This window comes from Rutidosis leptorrhynchoides, chromosome 1 (genome assembly GCF_046630445.1).
Source record: "Rutidosis leptorrhynchoides isolate AG116_Rl617_1_P2 chromosome 1, CSIRO_AGI_Rlap_v1, whole genome shotgun sequence".
Taxonomy (NCBI): domain Eukaryota; kingdom Viridiplantae; phylum Streptophyta; class Magnoliopsida; order Asterales; family Asteraceae; genus Rutidosis; species Rutidosis leptorrhynchoides.
In genome coordinates, this window is record NC_092333.1 from 227815885 (window position 1) to 227834921 (window position 19037).

Consider the following 19037-nt stretch of genomic DNA (forward strand, 5'->3'; position numbering starts at 1 on the left):
TTCAAACTTGCAAGATTACTTCCAAGCTTTCAAATCCATTCCAAGTAATCATCCAAGATCAAGAAACTTTTGTTAATCTCAGTAGGTTTTCATTCTAAATCAAAGGTAAGAATCATATTCAAGCTTTGGTTCAATTTCTATAAACATAACTATCTTAATTCAAGTAGTAATCTTACTTGAACTTGTTTTCGTATCATGATTCTACTTCAAGAACTTTCAAGCCATCCAAGATCCTTCGAAGCTCAAGTTTATTTCTCATCATTACCAGTAGGTTTACCTACTATACTTGAGGTAGTAATTATGTTCATAACATCGTTCGATTCATACTTATATAATCATCTTATTTGAAGAAAATAACTTGTAATCACTTGAACATAGTTTAGTTAATTCTAAACTTGTTCGCAAACAAAGTTAATCCTTCTAACTTGACTTTTAAAAATAACTTAACACATGTTTTATATCTATATGATATGCTAATTTAATGAGTTAAAACTTGGAACCACGAAGAACACCGTAAAACTGGATATACGCCGTCATTGTAAAACCGGGGGATGTTTCGGGTTGGATAATTAAAAAAAAAAACTATCTTAGACTTTGATTTAAAAATTTGTATTTTGGGAAAATAATATTTCATATATACATGATAACATATCCAAAAATTATGGTTAAGCTCAAAGTAGAAGTATGTTTTTAAAATGGTCATCAAGATGTCGTTCTTTCGACGGAAATGACTACCTCTTTCAAATATGGACTTGTAACCTATAACTCCGACTATAAACCACTACTTTTTCAGTTTAGTTCTAAATACTACAGTTCGTTACAAAACCATAGCAATTTGAATCACTCAAAACCGATTTATAACGAAGAAGATATGGGCAAAACAAGATTTGTTAGAAATCACCAAAATAGCTACGGGATTATTTTGCAAAAATCTATACTAACCATGTCCTAGCTAACTTTTCTTGTATTATACATGTATTTATACATATTTCCTTGTACTATACTAGTCTTGGTTAATCGTAAGACACATGTACACAATACGTCGAGATAACTTCAAAGACAACAGTTTGTACAGTGGGTCGTGATTAAACCTTAGACAATATATATACAATACGTCAGATAAATCGTAAGACACATGTACACAACACGTCGAGATAACTTCAAAGACAATAGTTGTACAATGGGTTGTGATTGAGTCTTAGACAATAAATTTACAATACGTCTTGATTATTCCAGGGAGATGTATTGAACTATATATATGGACTACTAACGTTGGACTGCTAACATTGGACTACTAACGTTGGACTGCTAACTTGACAACTTAAATCATCAACACGTAAATAAAAATATGATTTGAATATATTTATCATACTTTGATATATATGTATATATTTGTTATAGGTTCGTGAATCGATCCGTGGCCAAGTCTGATTTTCAACGAATTGAAAATCTGTGCAAGTGAGTTATAGTCCCATTTTTACTATCTAATATTTTTGGGATGAGAATACATGCAGCTTTGTAAATGTTTTACAAAGTAGACACAAGTACTTGAAACTATATTCTATGGTTGGATTACGAATACCGAATATCGCCCCTTGTTAGCTTGGTAGCCTAAGAATTAGGGAAATGGCCCCTAATTGACGCGAATCCTAAAGATAGATCTATGGACCTTGACACGTCCCATTCGGGTTACGAATGCTTTACTACTTCTATTGATATATACTGATTGTGACGGCCGTTATATAGCATGTAGATTGTGAAATGCCTGTATGCGGGGGATATTCTATATGCATCTTGTTAGTTCGGTTACCAGGTGTTCACCATATGAATGATTTTTATGCAGATTGCGAAATGCCTGTATAATGTTTATGAAAATGAAATCTTGTGGTCTATTATTACGATTTACGATATAGGTTAAACCTATAACTCACCAACATTTTTGTTAACATTTTAAGCATGTTTATTCTCAGGTGATTATTGAAAGGCTTCCGCTGTTGCATGCTATTTAAAGAAGAGATTTGGAGTCAGCATGCTTGTATGATAATGTTTAAAAACTGCATTCGAATGTCTAAGATTGTAATATATTGTAATGGTTGTGTAAAAACTTGGTATTTTTAGATTATCGATGATTGATAATCTATGTTATGTCTTTTAAACCTTTATCAATAAAATAAAGGTTATGAGTTGTTTTTAAAAAGAATGCAGGCTTTGAAAAACGTCTCATATAGAGGTCAAAACCTCGCAATGAAACCAATTAATATGAAATATTTATAATCGATATGAACGGGGCATTTCACTTGTAACCTGTAACTCCGACTATAAACCACCACTTTTTCAGTTTAGTTCTATAACTTAGAGTTCATTACAAAACCATAACAATTTGATTCAATCAAAACCGATTTGTAACGAAGAAGTTATGGGCAAAACAATATTAGTTAAAAATGGCTAAAATGACTACGGGATTGTTTTTATAAAATCTATACTAACCATATCCTAGCTAACTTTTTCTGTATTATACATGTATTTATACATGTCTTGACTATTTTCCTTGTACTATACTAGTCTTGGTTAATCCCGAGACAATATACAATACGTCGGATAAATCGTAAGACACATGTACACAATACGTCGAGATTACTTCAAAGACAATAGTTGTACAATGGGTCGTGATTGAGTCTTAGATAATACATATACAATACGTCAGATAAATCGTAAGACACATGTACACAATACGTCGAGATTACTTCAAAGACAATAGTTGTATAATGGGTCATGATTGAGTCTTAGACAATACGTCTTGATTATTCCAGGGTGATATATGGACTACTAACATTGGACTACTAACATTGGACTACTAACATTGGACTACTAACGTTGGACTGCTAACTTGACAACTTAAATCATCAACACGTAAATAAAAATATGATGTGAATATATTTCTATCATACTTTGATATATGTATATAATTATTATAGGTTCGTGAATCGATCCGTGGCTAAGTCTGATTTTCGACGAATTGAAAATCTGTGAAAGTGAGTTTCATTACTCCCTTTTTACATATATTTTTGGGCTGAGAATACACGCAATGTTTTATAAACTGTTTTACGAAATAGACACAAGTACATACTTAATTCTACACTGAGTTTAAACTGAAAATCCCTTAGCTTTGGTAACTAGTAACTGCCGGTTATAAGAACTGGTGGGCGCGAGTAGTTGTATATGGATCCATAGGGCTTGACATCCCCGTCCGTTTCAGGTATAGAGACCCTAGCCTGAACTATAAAGCGAAAGTATGCTATTTGAGTTTAGTACATGTTGGTTTGCGTGTATTGTACATGTTGGTTGCATGTATATTAAAACAGGGGTACTTATCATATATACGTTAAGTTTAGTTACCAGGGTGCTCAATTTAGTAGAATATTTTGATAAACGATTTGTTTGAAACAACTGAAATCTTGTGGTCCACCTTTATATACAGATTATGCGCAATATTAAAACTATGAACTCACCAACCTTTGTGTTGACACTTTTAGCATGTTTATTCTCAGGTCCCTAGAAGTCTTCCGCTATTTGCTTATACGATATACAAGTTATGTGCATGGAGTCATACATGCTTTATTCGAGAAAACTTTGCATTTACAAAATCATCACCATGTATCTTATTTTGACTGCATTGTCAACGGATGTATTATTGTAAACTATTATTTACGGTGATTGTCTATATGTAGAAATCATCAGATGTCAAAAACCTTGAATTTAGATATTCATTTATGGTGTGCCTTTTCTAAAGAATGCAATGTTTATAAAACGTATCATGTAGAGGTCAGTACCTCGCAATAAAACCAAATGTTATTGTATTCGTCCATATGGATTTGGACGGGCCATTACAATATCCCTAAATTAATTTAGAGAGTTAAACTTATATTATTATTCTAAGTATAATTAAGTGTATAATAGTAAATTAAGTATAGATGGATCAAAAAGTGATGTGCGAGGTTCACATCCCGTATGTTAATGGAACACAACTAATTATATTCAAAGCTCATGATAGACCATAAAGTGTGTTCCCATAAACCGTTACGGACCTGAATCAAAAACACCGAAGTGGACTCCTTTTGTGATTGCAGTCGATATAGTGAAGTGGTAAAAGATCCAACTGAAGACTTACGATCGATTTTATTAACTGGTAAGGAAAAGAGTAAAAAGGAGATACTGAGTTCTTAGAAGATAAGAATTGTGGAAGCCAATAGTGATTCTAAACACAACAACAACAACAAAACCCAATACCACATGAGTGAGTGGTGTATGAGGAATGTGAGATGTAGACAATCATTCCCCTATCCGAGAATAAAAACAAGTCATTTCTCCACCCAGAGAGAACATTCTCAAAAGTAGAGAAAGTCATCCCTCTCTGTATTCGACGGATAAAGAGATTGCTTCCGAGTGGACCTCCGGCCAATAAATTGAAATTTTTTTTAAAAAAAATAGTAAAATAAAATTAAAAATAAAATTGAGACGCCATGAAAATGGTAGAATCAAATTTCCATGAGTTTTAAATACTGTCTGGAATTCAATTTAGGCTCTAAACGGCAATCAAGACGCCAATAAATCGACGCTTGCTGTTGACTCAAAAAATAGAACCGACAAAGGATGTTATTCTAAAAAAGATTATAAATATGTGAAGTTAAAAACATGGAGCTTACTAATCATATTAAGGAACTATGTGAAGTGAAAGAGGCTTAAGTGATTGTTCCATTAGTACCTATGTGGTTTGGAGATTATGTGCATATTAAAATCGGAGATGTCCATAGACCAAAGTGCAGCTATCCCTTTATTTATAATATTTCATTATGATTGTTTAGTTTAGGCAACGAGAAAAACGAAAATTTATGATTGTGTTGAAGGCAAATTCAATTTTTACACATCAGTGATGAATTAATGAAAAATTATCTTACAAGATAATGTTTAGCAGAATTAAACTGAATGTATTACGTTTCTTAAAATTATATGCAACGGTCCTAAATTCGGTTCATTGCTTAAAGAGTAACATACAATTCGTAGCCCTGGCTCATTCGTCCCGTCTTTCCAGTCATAATATGTATATTATAAATTGTGATTAAATGTTTCAAGCGTTTATTTTGGTCAAATGACAACAATTCACTATCCAGAATCTAACCAAAACTATAGGCCTGGAGAAAAGCATATTATGATTCATTTTGCATACAAAATCTCAGGTACCAAAGGCTCTTCAAGTAAAAGCCAAACTTAAGTAGTTCAATAAGAGCGGTTTAACTTACAACGTTTCTTGCAACAATTGTTTTTATAATAAATGAGGATATATCCGGTATTCAGGTTGTTCATTTGTTTAGCAGGCTATATGTTATAGGCTTAGAGCTAAAGTTTTGTTTCAGCAAAACAGGCACCTAAATGTTAGTAAGTATTAATCTCAAGCAAAAAGTAACTCCGGGCTACCAAGTAATGAAGATAAGATGGTTAGGCTGCAGAGTGTAAATTTAGTTTCAAGCTCATTGTTCAACTTGGTCAAGCTCATTGTTCAACTTGGTCCAGGAACCAAGAACATTAGTGAATGTCAAACAACAAATTAGCATGACATAGTCATGCTAATTTGTTGTTTGACAAAACAAGATTAAACACCTTAACTCATAATGACCAGACTCTCCGTATCATTGACACCAACATAGTGAGAAAGATAACCATCATGAACTAACTCAATATGGAGGAACAATGAATCCTCAGATAATCTCTATAGCCTAAGATACTTCAATAGGTAATCCGTAGAAGAGTCAATTATGGTTCAAAATTATAGTATTATTTTGAAAATAACCTAATTTCTGATGGGCTTTTTTCCTTTGACTATTACGACACAAATGGGATTATTCATTAGTTAATGTTTTGAGATTCCATTTCCACCAGTGGCGAACCAAAACGTAGCAGTCATAACATCCACCTGACACTCAATGGCATGACAATAAAGAGTGATAAAAAGGGACAATTCTGAAGCTAGTCATCAATGAATACTTTATGCAATGTCTATGATTACACTTGCTTATATAATCATTTGTTTCTCAAGCCTTCTAATTATGTTCATGAATATCTTACTTAAAGGTTTCTAAGCATTTCATTATATGGTCATATGGACTGTTGATATTTATTTGCCATCAAATGACAAAAATAATTAAAGAAACACTAATAGAGTTCCAATCCAAAAAAAATTGATATCAGTAGCTCACTCATTACTATTTCCATCTTTCAATATTTCTTTGTACTTTACAATTTGTCATGGTATCAAAATCAAAATCTTATTACAAACTCTTGTTGGATGGTCAATATGTGCCAGCATATAAAATATTATCCCGGGTCTAAGGGTGGCAATCCGGGTTGGATTTGCGGGTTGAAACTACTTAACCAGAACCAAACCCAGATATATAAAAGGTCTGTGTATTTCAAGTAGTGCCGGACTTTGGGTGGGGCTGAGGGTGCAACCGCACCCGGGCAACATAATCTAAGGGGCATCATACTATTAGTCCACTTTTATATTGACTAGGTTCATTAGTTCAACATTTTAGCCCATTTATGTAATACATTTGTTTTACAAAAAATTAAAAAAGGCCCACTAGTCCATATCTGATAAATTAAAAAGGCCCACTAGTCCATTCCATATATGATATAATTGGGAAATTGGGAATGGAAGATAAAAAAATAAATACGGAGTGAAAACTGAATCGTCAAATACGGAGTAAAAATTAATTTGTCAAACAGAGAAATACTCGATCATCGGCATCCAAACCGTCTTCTTCTCTTCTTTCCTCATCAATTCGCCAGATTCCCAATTCCCAAATCAAATCGAAAATCATTCTGCAACAATTATATTGAGTAATCGACAATCAACTCAACAATCAACAATCAGTCGGCTATCACGATCATTCAATTCGGTTGTAATTTTTTCTTCTGGTTCGGTGGTTTACTGGTTTTACAAGTCTACCTGCTCCGCTGCTTGGCTACTCAAGGTCACGACTAACTGCTACAACAAGCCAACAACTCAGCAGGTTCAGTTGCAACTACTTTTTCTTGTTCAATTTTATTTTGGTTTATTAGTTTTCTGTAATTAATCTTTAATTAAAAGATTATTGTTATAGGGAAACTGGATTTGATAAAGCTATTATTGAAGCTAAAAAAATTGCGGAAACTATTGATGTTGAACTTGAATTTCCTGTTAAACGTGTTTCATGTAGAAAAAAACAATTTGATGAGATTCCAAATACCGAAAGAGAACAACAATCGGCTAAAGAAAAGTTTAAAACTGATTACTTTCTTGTTTTAGTTGATATGGCTCTTTCACAATTAAAGACTAGATTTGAACAAATGAAACAATTTGAAACTATTTTTGGTTCTATGTTTGATGCATCAAAGTTATATTATTTAGATGATGACCTCTTGAAAAAAAAGTTGTTTCGATCTTGAAACTGCTTTGACATATGAAAAAGATTCGGATATTGATGGAGATGACTTGTTTAGGGAATTACAATCTTTGCAGAAAATGTTGCCGAAAGTAGCATATGAGGGAGCAAGGCCGTGGACGTCACTTGAGATTTTGGAGTTTACAAAGAAGATGGATATTTTTTCAAATGTTTTACTTGCATACAAGATTTTACTTACCGTCCCGGTCACCGTAGCATCTGCAGAACAGAGTTTTTCAAAGTTGAAATTGTTGAAGAATTATTTACGAAGTACAATGACTCAAGAACGATTAAACGGGTTAACAATTATAAATATTGAAAATAGATTTCTATCAAATGTAGATTATGATAAATTGATTGAAGTTTTTGCATCAAAAAATGCACGTAGACATCATTTTAGGTGATTTGTAGTTCCAAACATGTGTATTTGAATTGTACTTGATAAATAAAAATCGGCGTGGGGATGAGCCGCCTATCTTGAGTAGGTTCCAAACTCCTAAATATTTGTGTTGTGCTATTAATATATTTCGAGAGGGGGGGGGGGGGGGGGGTAGGGGGCATATTTATGAAATGTTCGCCCCGGGCATCCAAATTCTCAGGACCGGCCCTGATTTCAACCGTACTTAAAATTTGTTAAACTAAACTCGAACCAAGTAATCCATTTAATGTTCAGGTCAAACAAGTTTTTCGGGTCTAGTGAGTTTTATGGGTCAACCTTTTTTTTAATAATAGCTCAGCACTAGTAAACATAAAAACGCACATAAAATCCAAAAAATTGTTATACACATGTTACGTAAATATAACTTTATTACCAATATATTTAATTTAACTAGCAAACAATAGCATGTTGGTGGGTTTTAGATTCGTGGGTCAAAAACCTGTTCCGTGTCAGTTTTGTATTGAGTTTTAGCTTGTATCGGAAGTTGACATCCCTACCCGGGTCGGTGGATTGACCTGTTTACCCAAACATGAGCTGAGAACTTAAACGGGATGGTAGTCTTAGAATTTTGATCCTAACATGTTGATATTGTGTTAAATTTGGAGCTGTGTTACCAAATTACTAGCAGATCAAAGAAAAATATCTTATCAGATTTTGAATGCTTGTAAGATATAATTATTAATGCTTTTGTCTGTTCAATTACAATTCTACCGTGAGACTATATAATTAGCGTGTTGGTTTTGGGTATGTGTTATTAGGATGCAAATGTAACCCATAATCTGATTATTACTACCACAGTTTGTGTATAATCAATAGTCAAGGCTCATTCATAGGCTTCACGCTTTTCTGTTTGGTCTTTGATAAATATAGGAATATATGAGTGCCTCATCCCGCCTTTTCTGTCCTAAAATTAAAAACATAATAAATAATAAAAAAATCATGTTAAATTGTTTGTATCTGCTTAGTGGCTGGAAGTTGTAGGACCATATCCACTTACTGAAATCTGGAAGAAGAAAAGTTTATAAAAACTACTCCTACAAAGTTGGTTCAAAAGCTAGCTAGAAATATATTGTGGATCCAATGAAAGTTGATATATTTTCAGATGACACCAAATAACAGTCCAGAATTTAAACAAAACTGTAGGCCTGGAGAAAAGCATAGTATACTTTCTGTTGCATACACAACCGTAGGTACCAAAGGTTCCTCGAGTAAAAGCCAATCTTCATAAATTCAGTAAGACACGGTTAACCTATATCGTCTCTTGCAGCAATTGTTATAACTAAACTTAGCAAGTACTGATCTCAACCCAATAGTAATGTCAACTTGATGGATGCCAACTATAGTGCATGAATGGGGCAGACTCCTAAAAGACTATTCGGGGGGCCCTATAGCCTAACTATAAAGATATTCTATTTAGTCAAGCTTGATTATCACAGCAGTAACAATGACAATATTGACAGGACATTGTCACATCAGTAACAATGCTACAATGAAAGTTGATATATTGTGTAAGGATTGTTCTATCACATCGTCATTGAAACACATGCAAAGCATGTGATGTAATTTAACGATTTTTGTAACAACCATCTGTTGTAAGGATTGTCCATGTAAGATTGACAAACCATGAGAACTAAACCCTAGTATGAAAAAAGGTTTAAGGAATTTGGTAATTTTGGTTATTTCTCAAACTGTAAGCTTGAAGAAAAGCATGGTATGATTTCTATTGAATACAAAATTCCAGATATCAAAGGTTCCTCATGTAAAAGCCAATCTTCTCTAATTTAGTAAGAGACATTTAACATACATCGTTTATTGCAACAATTGCTTCTTCGAATCCATGAAAGTTATAACAATAATACAAAGGCAATCTTAATAATTCTGCTGAAAGTATTATTCTGTTTAAAATACTAATAAGCATATGTATATGTATTGTATTGAGGTTGTTCATTTAGTTAGCAGGTAATAAGTTATAGCTAAACTTTTGTTTTAGCAAACAAATACCTAAATGTTAGTAAGTAATTATCTCAAGCCAATAGTAACTCTGGACTACCAGGTACTTACTGCATATGAGATGCTGAATTCTAAATTCATTCAACCAGCACAAGTTAAGCCAATAATGACATTTGTTGCAACCAAAGACATTAGCAAAGTAACGTTTTAGATTACTTACAATCACCCAGCACAAGTTACTGCAAGAAATTCGCCAAAAAAATATACTAGATTTTTAAAGCAATTAAAAGGTCGATCACTAAAGAACAAGCAAAGTGCATACACAACAATAACCTTCCATCTCAACTATCACAACATCACATTGTGCAGATCTTGTTCAATTAACTTAGAAATATATATAGAAGATGAGTGAGTGACAAACAAGTTAGAATTACAATGCAAAGACATAGCAAGATGAAACTCCTTAACTCACAGTGACCAGATTCAAAGACTTTGATAGGTCCTATATGGTGTATGTACTGCTTACTGACTGATCTGTTAATGCCAGTGGAGATCATTTATTGGTGCGTGATGATGATGGTATCTATTTTACTTTCAGACACTGGCTAGTTTAAAGCTATTTCATGAAAAAGAAGACTAATTTAAGCAAAAGTTGATAAATTAGTTATAATAATAATAATTCTACACATTATAGCAGTAATCAACAATTATAAGAAATTAGTTCCCCAATGATCAAATATCTGAAAATCCTGTCTTGCAAATACATACAAATCAGACAGCAAAAACTATCTACTAGACTGTAAACAACATAATTTTGCGTAATGGTTGCAAAAATATAAATTTGAATATCATTAAACATGAACAGCAGCATAAAAATCAAAGTACCTTGAAACATGTCAATTATCTTAGGAGGCGGCGGTGGCAACATCACCAACATCATCTTTGTCGTCATCAACGTTGTCATCATCATCGTTGTCGTCATCATCATCATCGTCGTTATCGTCATCGTCATCGTCATCATTATCTTCATCATCATCATTATCTTCATCATCATCATCCTTGTCGTCATTAATGAGGATACTATTCGGATGATCAATCAGAAGTAACGTTTCAGTGAGGGAGTTCACATCGGCTACCATTACACGATTACCATTTTCAAAAACCTCAAGATCTGTGAACCGTTTTGAGCATGGTCTGTAAACTTCAAGTCTGTCTCCTTCATATGGATCTGACCTTAACAATATAGGTTCCCCATTCTTTCTAAATCCTATTACTCTATCTAATGAACCCAATGGTGTCTTAAAAGTAAAATGTTTTTCATAAGAGTATGGAACACCATCCTTCATTATCCAGACATCACAAACTTGTTGCTCGCCCTCTTCATAAGTATCAATCACAGCAAGAGACTCCATTCGTGTAGAGAGATCCACAGTCCCATTTTTATGATTACACCCCATTTTTCCATTCCATTTTCTTATACTTACACTCCAAATTCTCTCTCAAAATACTCCTAACTTCATACTTGATCATCCCCAAGCATTTTCCTCATCTTTCAGCTTCAATTACAACCTATAATCATCATAAGAAAAGCAATCAAGAACACTTCAAGAAGATCATCCATTTCAAGTTCATACTTCCAAGATTTGAATCCTTTCCAAGAACTCTTTTAAGAACAAGCAATCCCTAATCATCTCAGCTAATTTATAAGTTTTAATCAAGGTAATAAACTTATTTAAACTTTGGTTCAATTCATATAATCATAACTATCTTAAATCAAGTAGTAATCTTACTTGAACTTTGTTTCATTCCATGATTCTACTTCAAGAGTTTCCAAGCTTTCAATAACATCATCAAGCTCAAGATCAAATCTTGATTTTTTCAGCAACTTTGTTCATTTGATTTAAGGTAGTAACCTTGATCATAATCTTGTTCGATTCATACTTATATAAATATAACTATCTTATTTGGAGTATATAACTTGTAATCACTAGAACATAGTTTAGTTAATTCTAAACTTGTTCGCAAATAAAGTTAATCCTTTTAACTTGACTTTAAAAACAACTTCACCCATGTATTATATCTATATGATATGCTAACTTAAGGATTTAAAACTGAAAAACACGAAGAACACCGTAAAACTAGACATACGCCGTCGTAGTAAAACCGGGGGCTATTTTGGGTTGGATAATTAAAAACTATCTTAAACTTTGAATTTAAAGTTTGTTTTATGGGGAAATAATATTTCATATGAACATGATAACATATTTAAAAATGACGGTTAAAATCAAAGTAGAAGTATGTTTTTCAAAATGGTCATCAAGGTGTCGTTCTTTCGACATATATGACTACCTCTTTATAAATAGACTTATAACCTGTAACTCCGACTATAAAGAACTATTTTTCAGTTTAGTTTTAGAAAATAGAGTTCATTAAAAAATCATAGCAATTTGATTCACTCAAAACCGATTTGTAACGAAGAAGTTATGGGCAAAACAATATTGGTTAGAAATGGCTAAAATGACTACGGGATTGTTTTTACAAAATCTATACTAACCATATCCTAGCTAACTTTTTATGTATTATATATGTATTTAAACATGTTATGACTATTTCCTTGTAATATACTAGTCTTGGTTAAGTCCGAGACAATATAATATAATCTTGATTAATTAAGACAATAGTTATACAATACGTCAGATAAATCGAAAGACACCATGTACACAATACGTCTAGATTAATTCTAAGACAATAGTTGTACTTTGGGTCATGATTGAGTCTTGTACAATACGTATACAATACGTCTTGATTATTCCAGGGTGATATATTGGACTTTATATATATGGACTACTTGTAGTGACCCGAACTTTTCCATGTTTATATATATTAATTGAGATTGAAATTTACATGATTAAATGTTTCCAACATGTTAAGCAATCAAACTTGTTAAGACTTGATTAATTGAAATATGTTTCATATAGACAATTGACCACCCAAGTTGACCGGTGATTCACGAACGTTAAAACTTGTAAAAACTATATGATGACATATATATGGATATATATATAGTTAACATGATACTATGATAAGTAAACATATCATTAAGTATATTAACAATGAACTACATATGTAAAAACAAGACTACTAACTTAATGATTTTTAAACGAGACATATATGTAACGATTATCGTTGTAAAGACATTTAATGTATATATATCATATTAAGAGATATTCATACATGATAATATCATGATAATATAATAATTTAAAATCTCATTTGATATTATAAACATTGGGTTAACAATATTTAACAAGATCGTTAACCTAAAGGTTTCAAAACAACACTTACATGTAACGACTAACGATGACTTAACGACTCAGTTAAAATGTATATACATGTAGTGTTTTAATATGTATTTATACACTTTTGAAAGACTTCAATACACTTATCAAAATACTTCTACTTAACAAAAATGCTTACAATTACATCCTCGTTCAGTTTCATCAACAATTCTACTCGTATGCACCCGTATTCGTACTCGTACAATACACAGCTTTTAGATGTATGTACTATTGGTATATACACTCCAATGATCAGCTCTTAGCAGCCCATGTGAGTCACCTAACACATGTGGGAACCATCATTTGGCAACTAGCATGAAATATCTCATAAAATTACAAAAATATGAGTAATCATTCATGACTTATTTACATGAAAACAAAATTACATATCCTTTATATCTAATCCATACACCAACGACTAAAAACACCTACAAACACTTTCATTCTTCAATTTTCTTCATCTAATTGATCTCTCTCAAGTTCTATCTTCAAGTTCTAAGTGTTCTTCATATATTCTACAAGTTCTAGTTACATAAAATCAAGAATACTTTCAAGTTTGCTAGCTCACTTCCAATCTTGTAAGGTGATCATCCAACCTCAAGAAATCTTTGTTTCTTACAGTAGGTTATCATTCTAATACAAGGTAATAATCATATTCAAACTTTGGTTCAATTTCTATAACTATAACAATCTTATTTCAAGTGATGATCTTACTTGAACTTGTTTTCGTGTCATGATTCTGCTTCAAGAACTTCGAGCCATCCAAGGATCCGTTGAAGCTAGATCCATTTTTCACTTTTCCAGTAGATTTATCCAAGGAACTTAAGGTAGTAATGATGTTCATAACATCATTCAATTCATACATATAAAGCTATCTTATTCGAAGGTTTAAACTTGTAATCACTAGAACATAGTTTAGTTAATTCTAAACTTGTTCGCAAAAAAAAGTTAATCCTTCTAACTTGACTTTTAAAATCAACTAAACACATGTTCTATATCTATATGATATGCTAACTTAATGATTTAAAACCTGGAGACACGAAAAACACCGTAAAACCGGATTTACGCCGTCGTAGTAACACCGCGGGCTGTTTTGGGTTAGTTAATTAAAAACTATGATAAACTTTGATTTAAAAGTTGTTATTCTGGGAAAATGATTTTTATTATGAACATGAAACTATATCCAAAAATTATGGTTAAACTCAAAGTGGAAGTATGTTTTCTAAAATGGTCATCTAGACGTCGTTCTTTCGACTGAAATGACTACCTTTACAAAAACGACTTTTAACTTATTTTTCTGACTATAAACCTATACTTTTTCTGTTTAGATTCATAAAATAGAGTTCAATATGAAACCATAGCAATTTGATTCACTCAAAACGGATTTAAAATGAAGAAGTTATGGGTAAAACAAGATTGGATAATTTTTCTCATTTTAGCTACGTGAAAATTTGTAACAAATCTATTCCAACCATAACTTTATCAACTTGTATTGTATATTATGTAATCTTGAGATACCATAGACACGTATACAATGTTTCGACCTATCATGTCGACACATCTATATATATTTCGGAACAACCATAGACACTCTATATGTGAATGTTGGAGTTAGCTATACAGGGTTGAGGTTGATTCCAAAATATATATAGTTTGAGTTGTGATCAATACTGAGATACGTATACACTGGGTCGTGGATTGATTCAAGATAATATTTATCGATTTATTTCTGTACATCTAACTGTGGACAACTAGTTGTAGGTTACTAACGAGGACAGCTGACTTAATAAACTTAAAACATCAAAATATATTAAAAGTGTTGTAAATATATTTTGAACATACTTTGATATATATGTATATATTCTTATAGGTTCGTGAATCAACCAGTGGCCAAGTCTTACTTCCCGATGAAGTAAAAATCTGTGAAAGTGAGTTATAGTCCCACTTTTAAAATCTAATATTTTTGGGATGAGAATACATGCAGGTTTTATAAATGATTTACAAAATAGACACAAGTACGTGAAACTACATTCTATGGTTGAATTATCGAAATCGAATATGCCCCTTTTTATTAAGTCTGGTAATCTAAGAATTAGGGAAAAGACACCCTAATTGACGCGAATCCTAAAGATAGATCTATTGGGCCCAACAAGCCCTATCCAAAGTACCGGATGCTTTAGTACTTCGAAATTTATATCATATCCGAAGGGTGTCCCGGAATGATGGGGATATTCTTATATATGCATCTTGTTAATGTCGGTTACCAGGTGTTCACCATATGAATGATTTTTATCTCTATGTATGGGATGTGTATTGAAATATGAAAATCTTGTGGTCTATTATTATGATTTGATATATATAGGTTAAACCTATAACTCACCAACATTTTTGTTGACGTTTTAAGCATGTTTATTCTCAGGTGATTATTAAGAGCTTCCGCTGTCGCATACTTAAATAAGGACGAGATTTGGAGTCCATGCTTGTATGATATTGTGTAAAAACTGCATTCAAGAAACTTATTTTGTTGTAACATATTTGTATTGTAAACCATTATGTAATGGTCGTGTGTAAACAGGATATTTTAGATTATCATTATTTGATATCTACGTAAAGCTTTTTAAACCTTTATTGATGAAATAAAGGTTATGGTTTGTTTTAAAATGAATGCAGTCTTTGAAAAACGTCTCATATAGAGGTCAAAACCTCGCAACGAAATCAATTAATATGGAACGTTTTTAATCAATAAGAACGGGACATTTCAGTTGGTATCAGAGCGTTGGTCTTAGAGAACCAGAATTTTGCATTAGTGTGTCTTATCGAGTTTGTTAGGATGCATTAGTGAGTCTGGACTTCGACCGTGTTTACTTGAAAAATGATTGCTTAACAAATTTTGTTGGAAACTATATATTTTTAACATGTGAATATTATGTGATATATTAATCTCTTAACGCGTTTGATATTATGTGATAGATGTCTACCTCTAGAACAAGTCCCATTGACTCACCTAATAATAATGAAGAGTCAAATGTAAATTGGAATGATTCGTGGACTGATTCACAAGTTCCCGAAGAGGAACCGGAAGAAGAGTCGGAACCGGAAGAAGAGTCGGAACCAGAAGAAGAATCGGAACCAGAAGAAGAATCGGAACCGGATGAAGAAATAGAACCGGTGGGGGAAATAATAAAACGGTTAAGTAAAAGAAAATCCTCAACCAACCGACCAAGGTTAATTATGGTCAATGGTGTTTCCGCTAAGGAAGCAAAATATTGGGAGGATTACCAATTCTCCGATGAATCGGATTCTGACGAGAATTCCGACGATGTTATAGAAATTACCCCAACTGAATTTAAAAAGGCAAAAGAAAATAATAAGGGAAAGGGCATAAAAATAGAGAAATCTAATTCCAACCCCGATGAACTTTATATGTATCGTCAACCCCCGAAGTCCTTAAGTTGTAACAATGACCCGGGAACCTCTAAACCACCAGGTTTTTCTAAACCAATGTGGAAAATTACGGCTCGTATTAGGGGAACATCATATATCCCTAGAAACTTGACAAAACGAACCAAAACCGAAGAAGAAGAAACATGCGAGTCGGAATAAGATAGTTGTATTCGTGTGGTGTAATATATGTAATATAGTGTGCTTATGCTTTATGATATATGTAAAAATTGCTTGTATTAATAAGTATTTTTTTTATGAATCTAACTCTTGTCTATTTTACAGTATAAAAACACAAAATGGATAGACAACCCAATATTTTAAGAGACCTACCCGGAGACATGATTGATGAAATCTTGTCTAGAGTCGGTCAGAATTCTTCGGCACAACTATTTAAGGCGAGATCAGTTTGTAAGACATTCGAAGAACGTTCCAAGAATGCCTTGGTTTATAAAAGGCTTTCGTTCGAAAGATGGGGGATATCACATTGGGAAATCCATAAGTTACGATGTGTTTACTTTGACGCATATATTGCGGGGAACCCAAATGCTATTTTACGCAATGGGTTAAGAAATTATTTTGACTCAATATATCCGAATATTGGACTTCGTGATTTAGAAAAAGCGGCTAACATGCAACATAAAGAAGCATGTTATGCTTACGGATTAGTAATGTTCGCTTCTCACCAAAGTGAGAACAAGAACATCGGGCTACAACTATTAAACAAAACATTCCCACAAGTGACGGATTCGGTAATTGGGGTAAGAAATGAGGTTTTTAGATTGTTACGGGACTGTTGGACATTACGTAACCCTCGTCCCTTTGACGACGTTACAACACGCTGTCTTATCAACGGCCATAACGGTTATGTTCCACAAGACCAAGGATGGGAAGTAATCCTAGTAAAACCAGAATGCATGACTTGTTTCTGGACATATGAATTACGTGTCTTTATTGCCTTTGCTGAACGACTTGTGTACTAGCTAAAATTATCTTCACAACCATCTTGTATCAAATTTATTGTGTGCTATATTTCATGCTATATGTAAAATAAGCGGTATTGTAAGTTTGTAAAATATTGTGTAAAAGTTTGAACGCGAAATATTATTATAATCAGTTTTTCATATAGAATTGTAGTAGTTGAATTGTATATTAGCTACTAAGTATGAACTTAACGGGTAGGTACTACCCGAATTTAAACTTATAAAACGCTAATATGAAGAAAAAGCTTTTATAAATGAGTTCATATTATGCTACGAAATACTATTAACTACTCTTAATATTCTGTATGATTAACTTGTTCCATTTGACTATTTTGAAGGAAATGGCACCGACTACTCGACACACAGTGAATATGAATGAAGAGGAATTCCGTACTTTTCTAGCTTCAAACATAGCCGCAGTACAGGCTGCGCTACATACCAACAATAACCTTGGATCTAGCAGTACAGGAAATCGTGTAGGATGCACCTACAAAGAATTCACTGCCTGCAAACCTTTGGAATTTGATGGAACTAAAGGACCGATCGGATTGAAACGGTGGACCGAGAAGGTCGAATCGGTGTTTGCCATAAGTAAGTGTACTGAAGAGGACAAAGTGAAGTACGCTACGCATACCTTCACAGGTTCTGCGTTAACATGGTGCAATACCTATCTAGAGCAAGTGGGACAAGACGATGCGTACGCACTACCGTGGTCAGCATTCAAGCACTTGATGAACGAGAGGTACCGTCCCAGAACCGAGGTCAATAAGCTCAAGACAGAACTTAGAGGGTTACGAACCCAAGGATTTGATATTACCACGTACGAAAGACGATTCACAGAATTGTGCCTATTATGTCCGGGAGCATTCGAAGATGAGGAAGAGAAGATCGACGCGTTTGTGAAAGGATTACCGGAAAGAATCCAAGAAGATATAAGTTCACACGAGCCCGCCTCCATACAACAGGCATGTAGAATGGCTCACAAACTAGTGAACCAGATTGAAGAAAGAATTAAAGAACAGACTGCTGAAGAGGCCAATGTGAAGCAAGTCAAAAGAAAGTGGGAGGAAAACGGTGATAAGAATCACCAATACAACAACAACAGCAATTACAACAATAATCGCAACAATTATCCCAACAATCGCAACATCAATCGCAACTACAACAAACGAACCAACAACAACAACAACAACAACAACAACAACAACAACAACAACAACAACAACAACAACAACAACAACAACAACAACAACAGCAACTACAACAATCATCCCAACAACAATAATAACCGCAACAACAACAACAATCAGAAGCAACTATGCCAAAGGTGTGAAAAGTATCACTCGGGGTTCTGCACCAAATTTTGCAACAAGTGTAAAAGAAATGGTCATAGCGCGGTGAAGTGTGA

The 19037-nt window shown here is 33.2% G+C and overlaps 1 protein-coding gene across 1 annotated transcript in view; it reads left to right on the forward strand.

The window, feature by feature from the left end:
* The window catches only part of LOC139895488 (uncharacterized), a 44468-nt gene extending 36586 nt beyond the window's left edge, over window positions 1-7882 (forward strand). The window contains exons 2-3 of the mRNA XM_071878141.1: window positions 7145-7408; window positions 7506-7882. Of these exons, the coding sequence (XP_071734242.1) occupies window positions 7145-7408; window positions 7506-7882 (641 nt within the window). The remainder of the gene's footprint in view (window positions 1-7144; window positions 7409-7505) is intronic.
* The last annotated feature ends 11155 nt before the right edge of the window (window positions 7883-19037 follow it).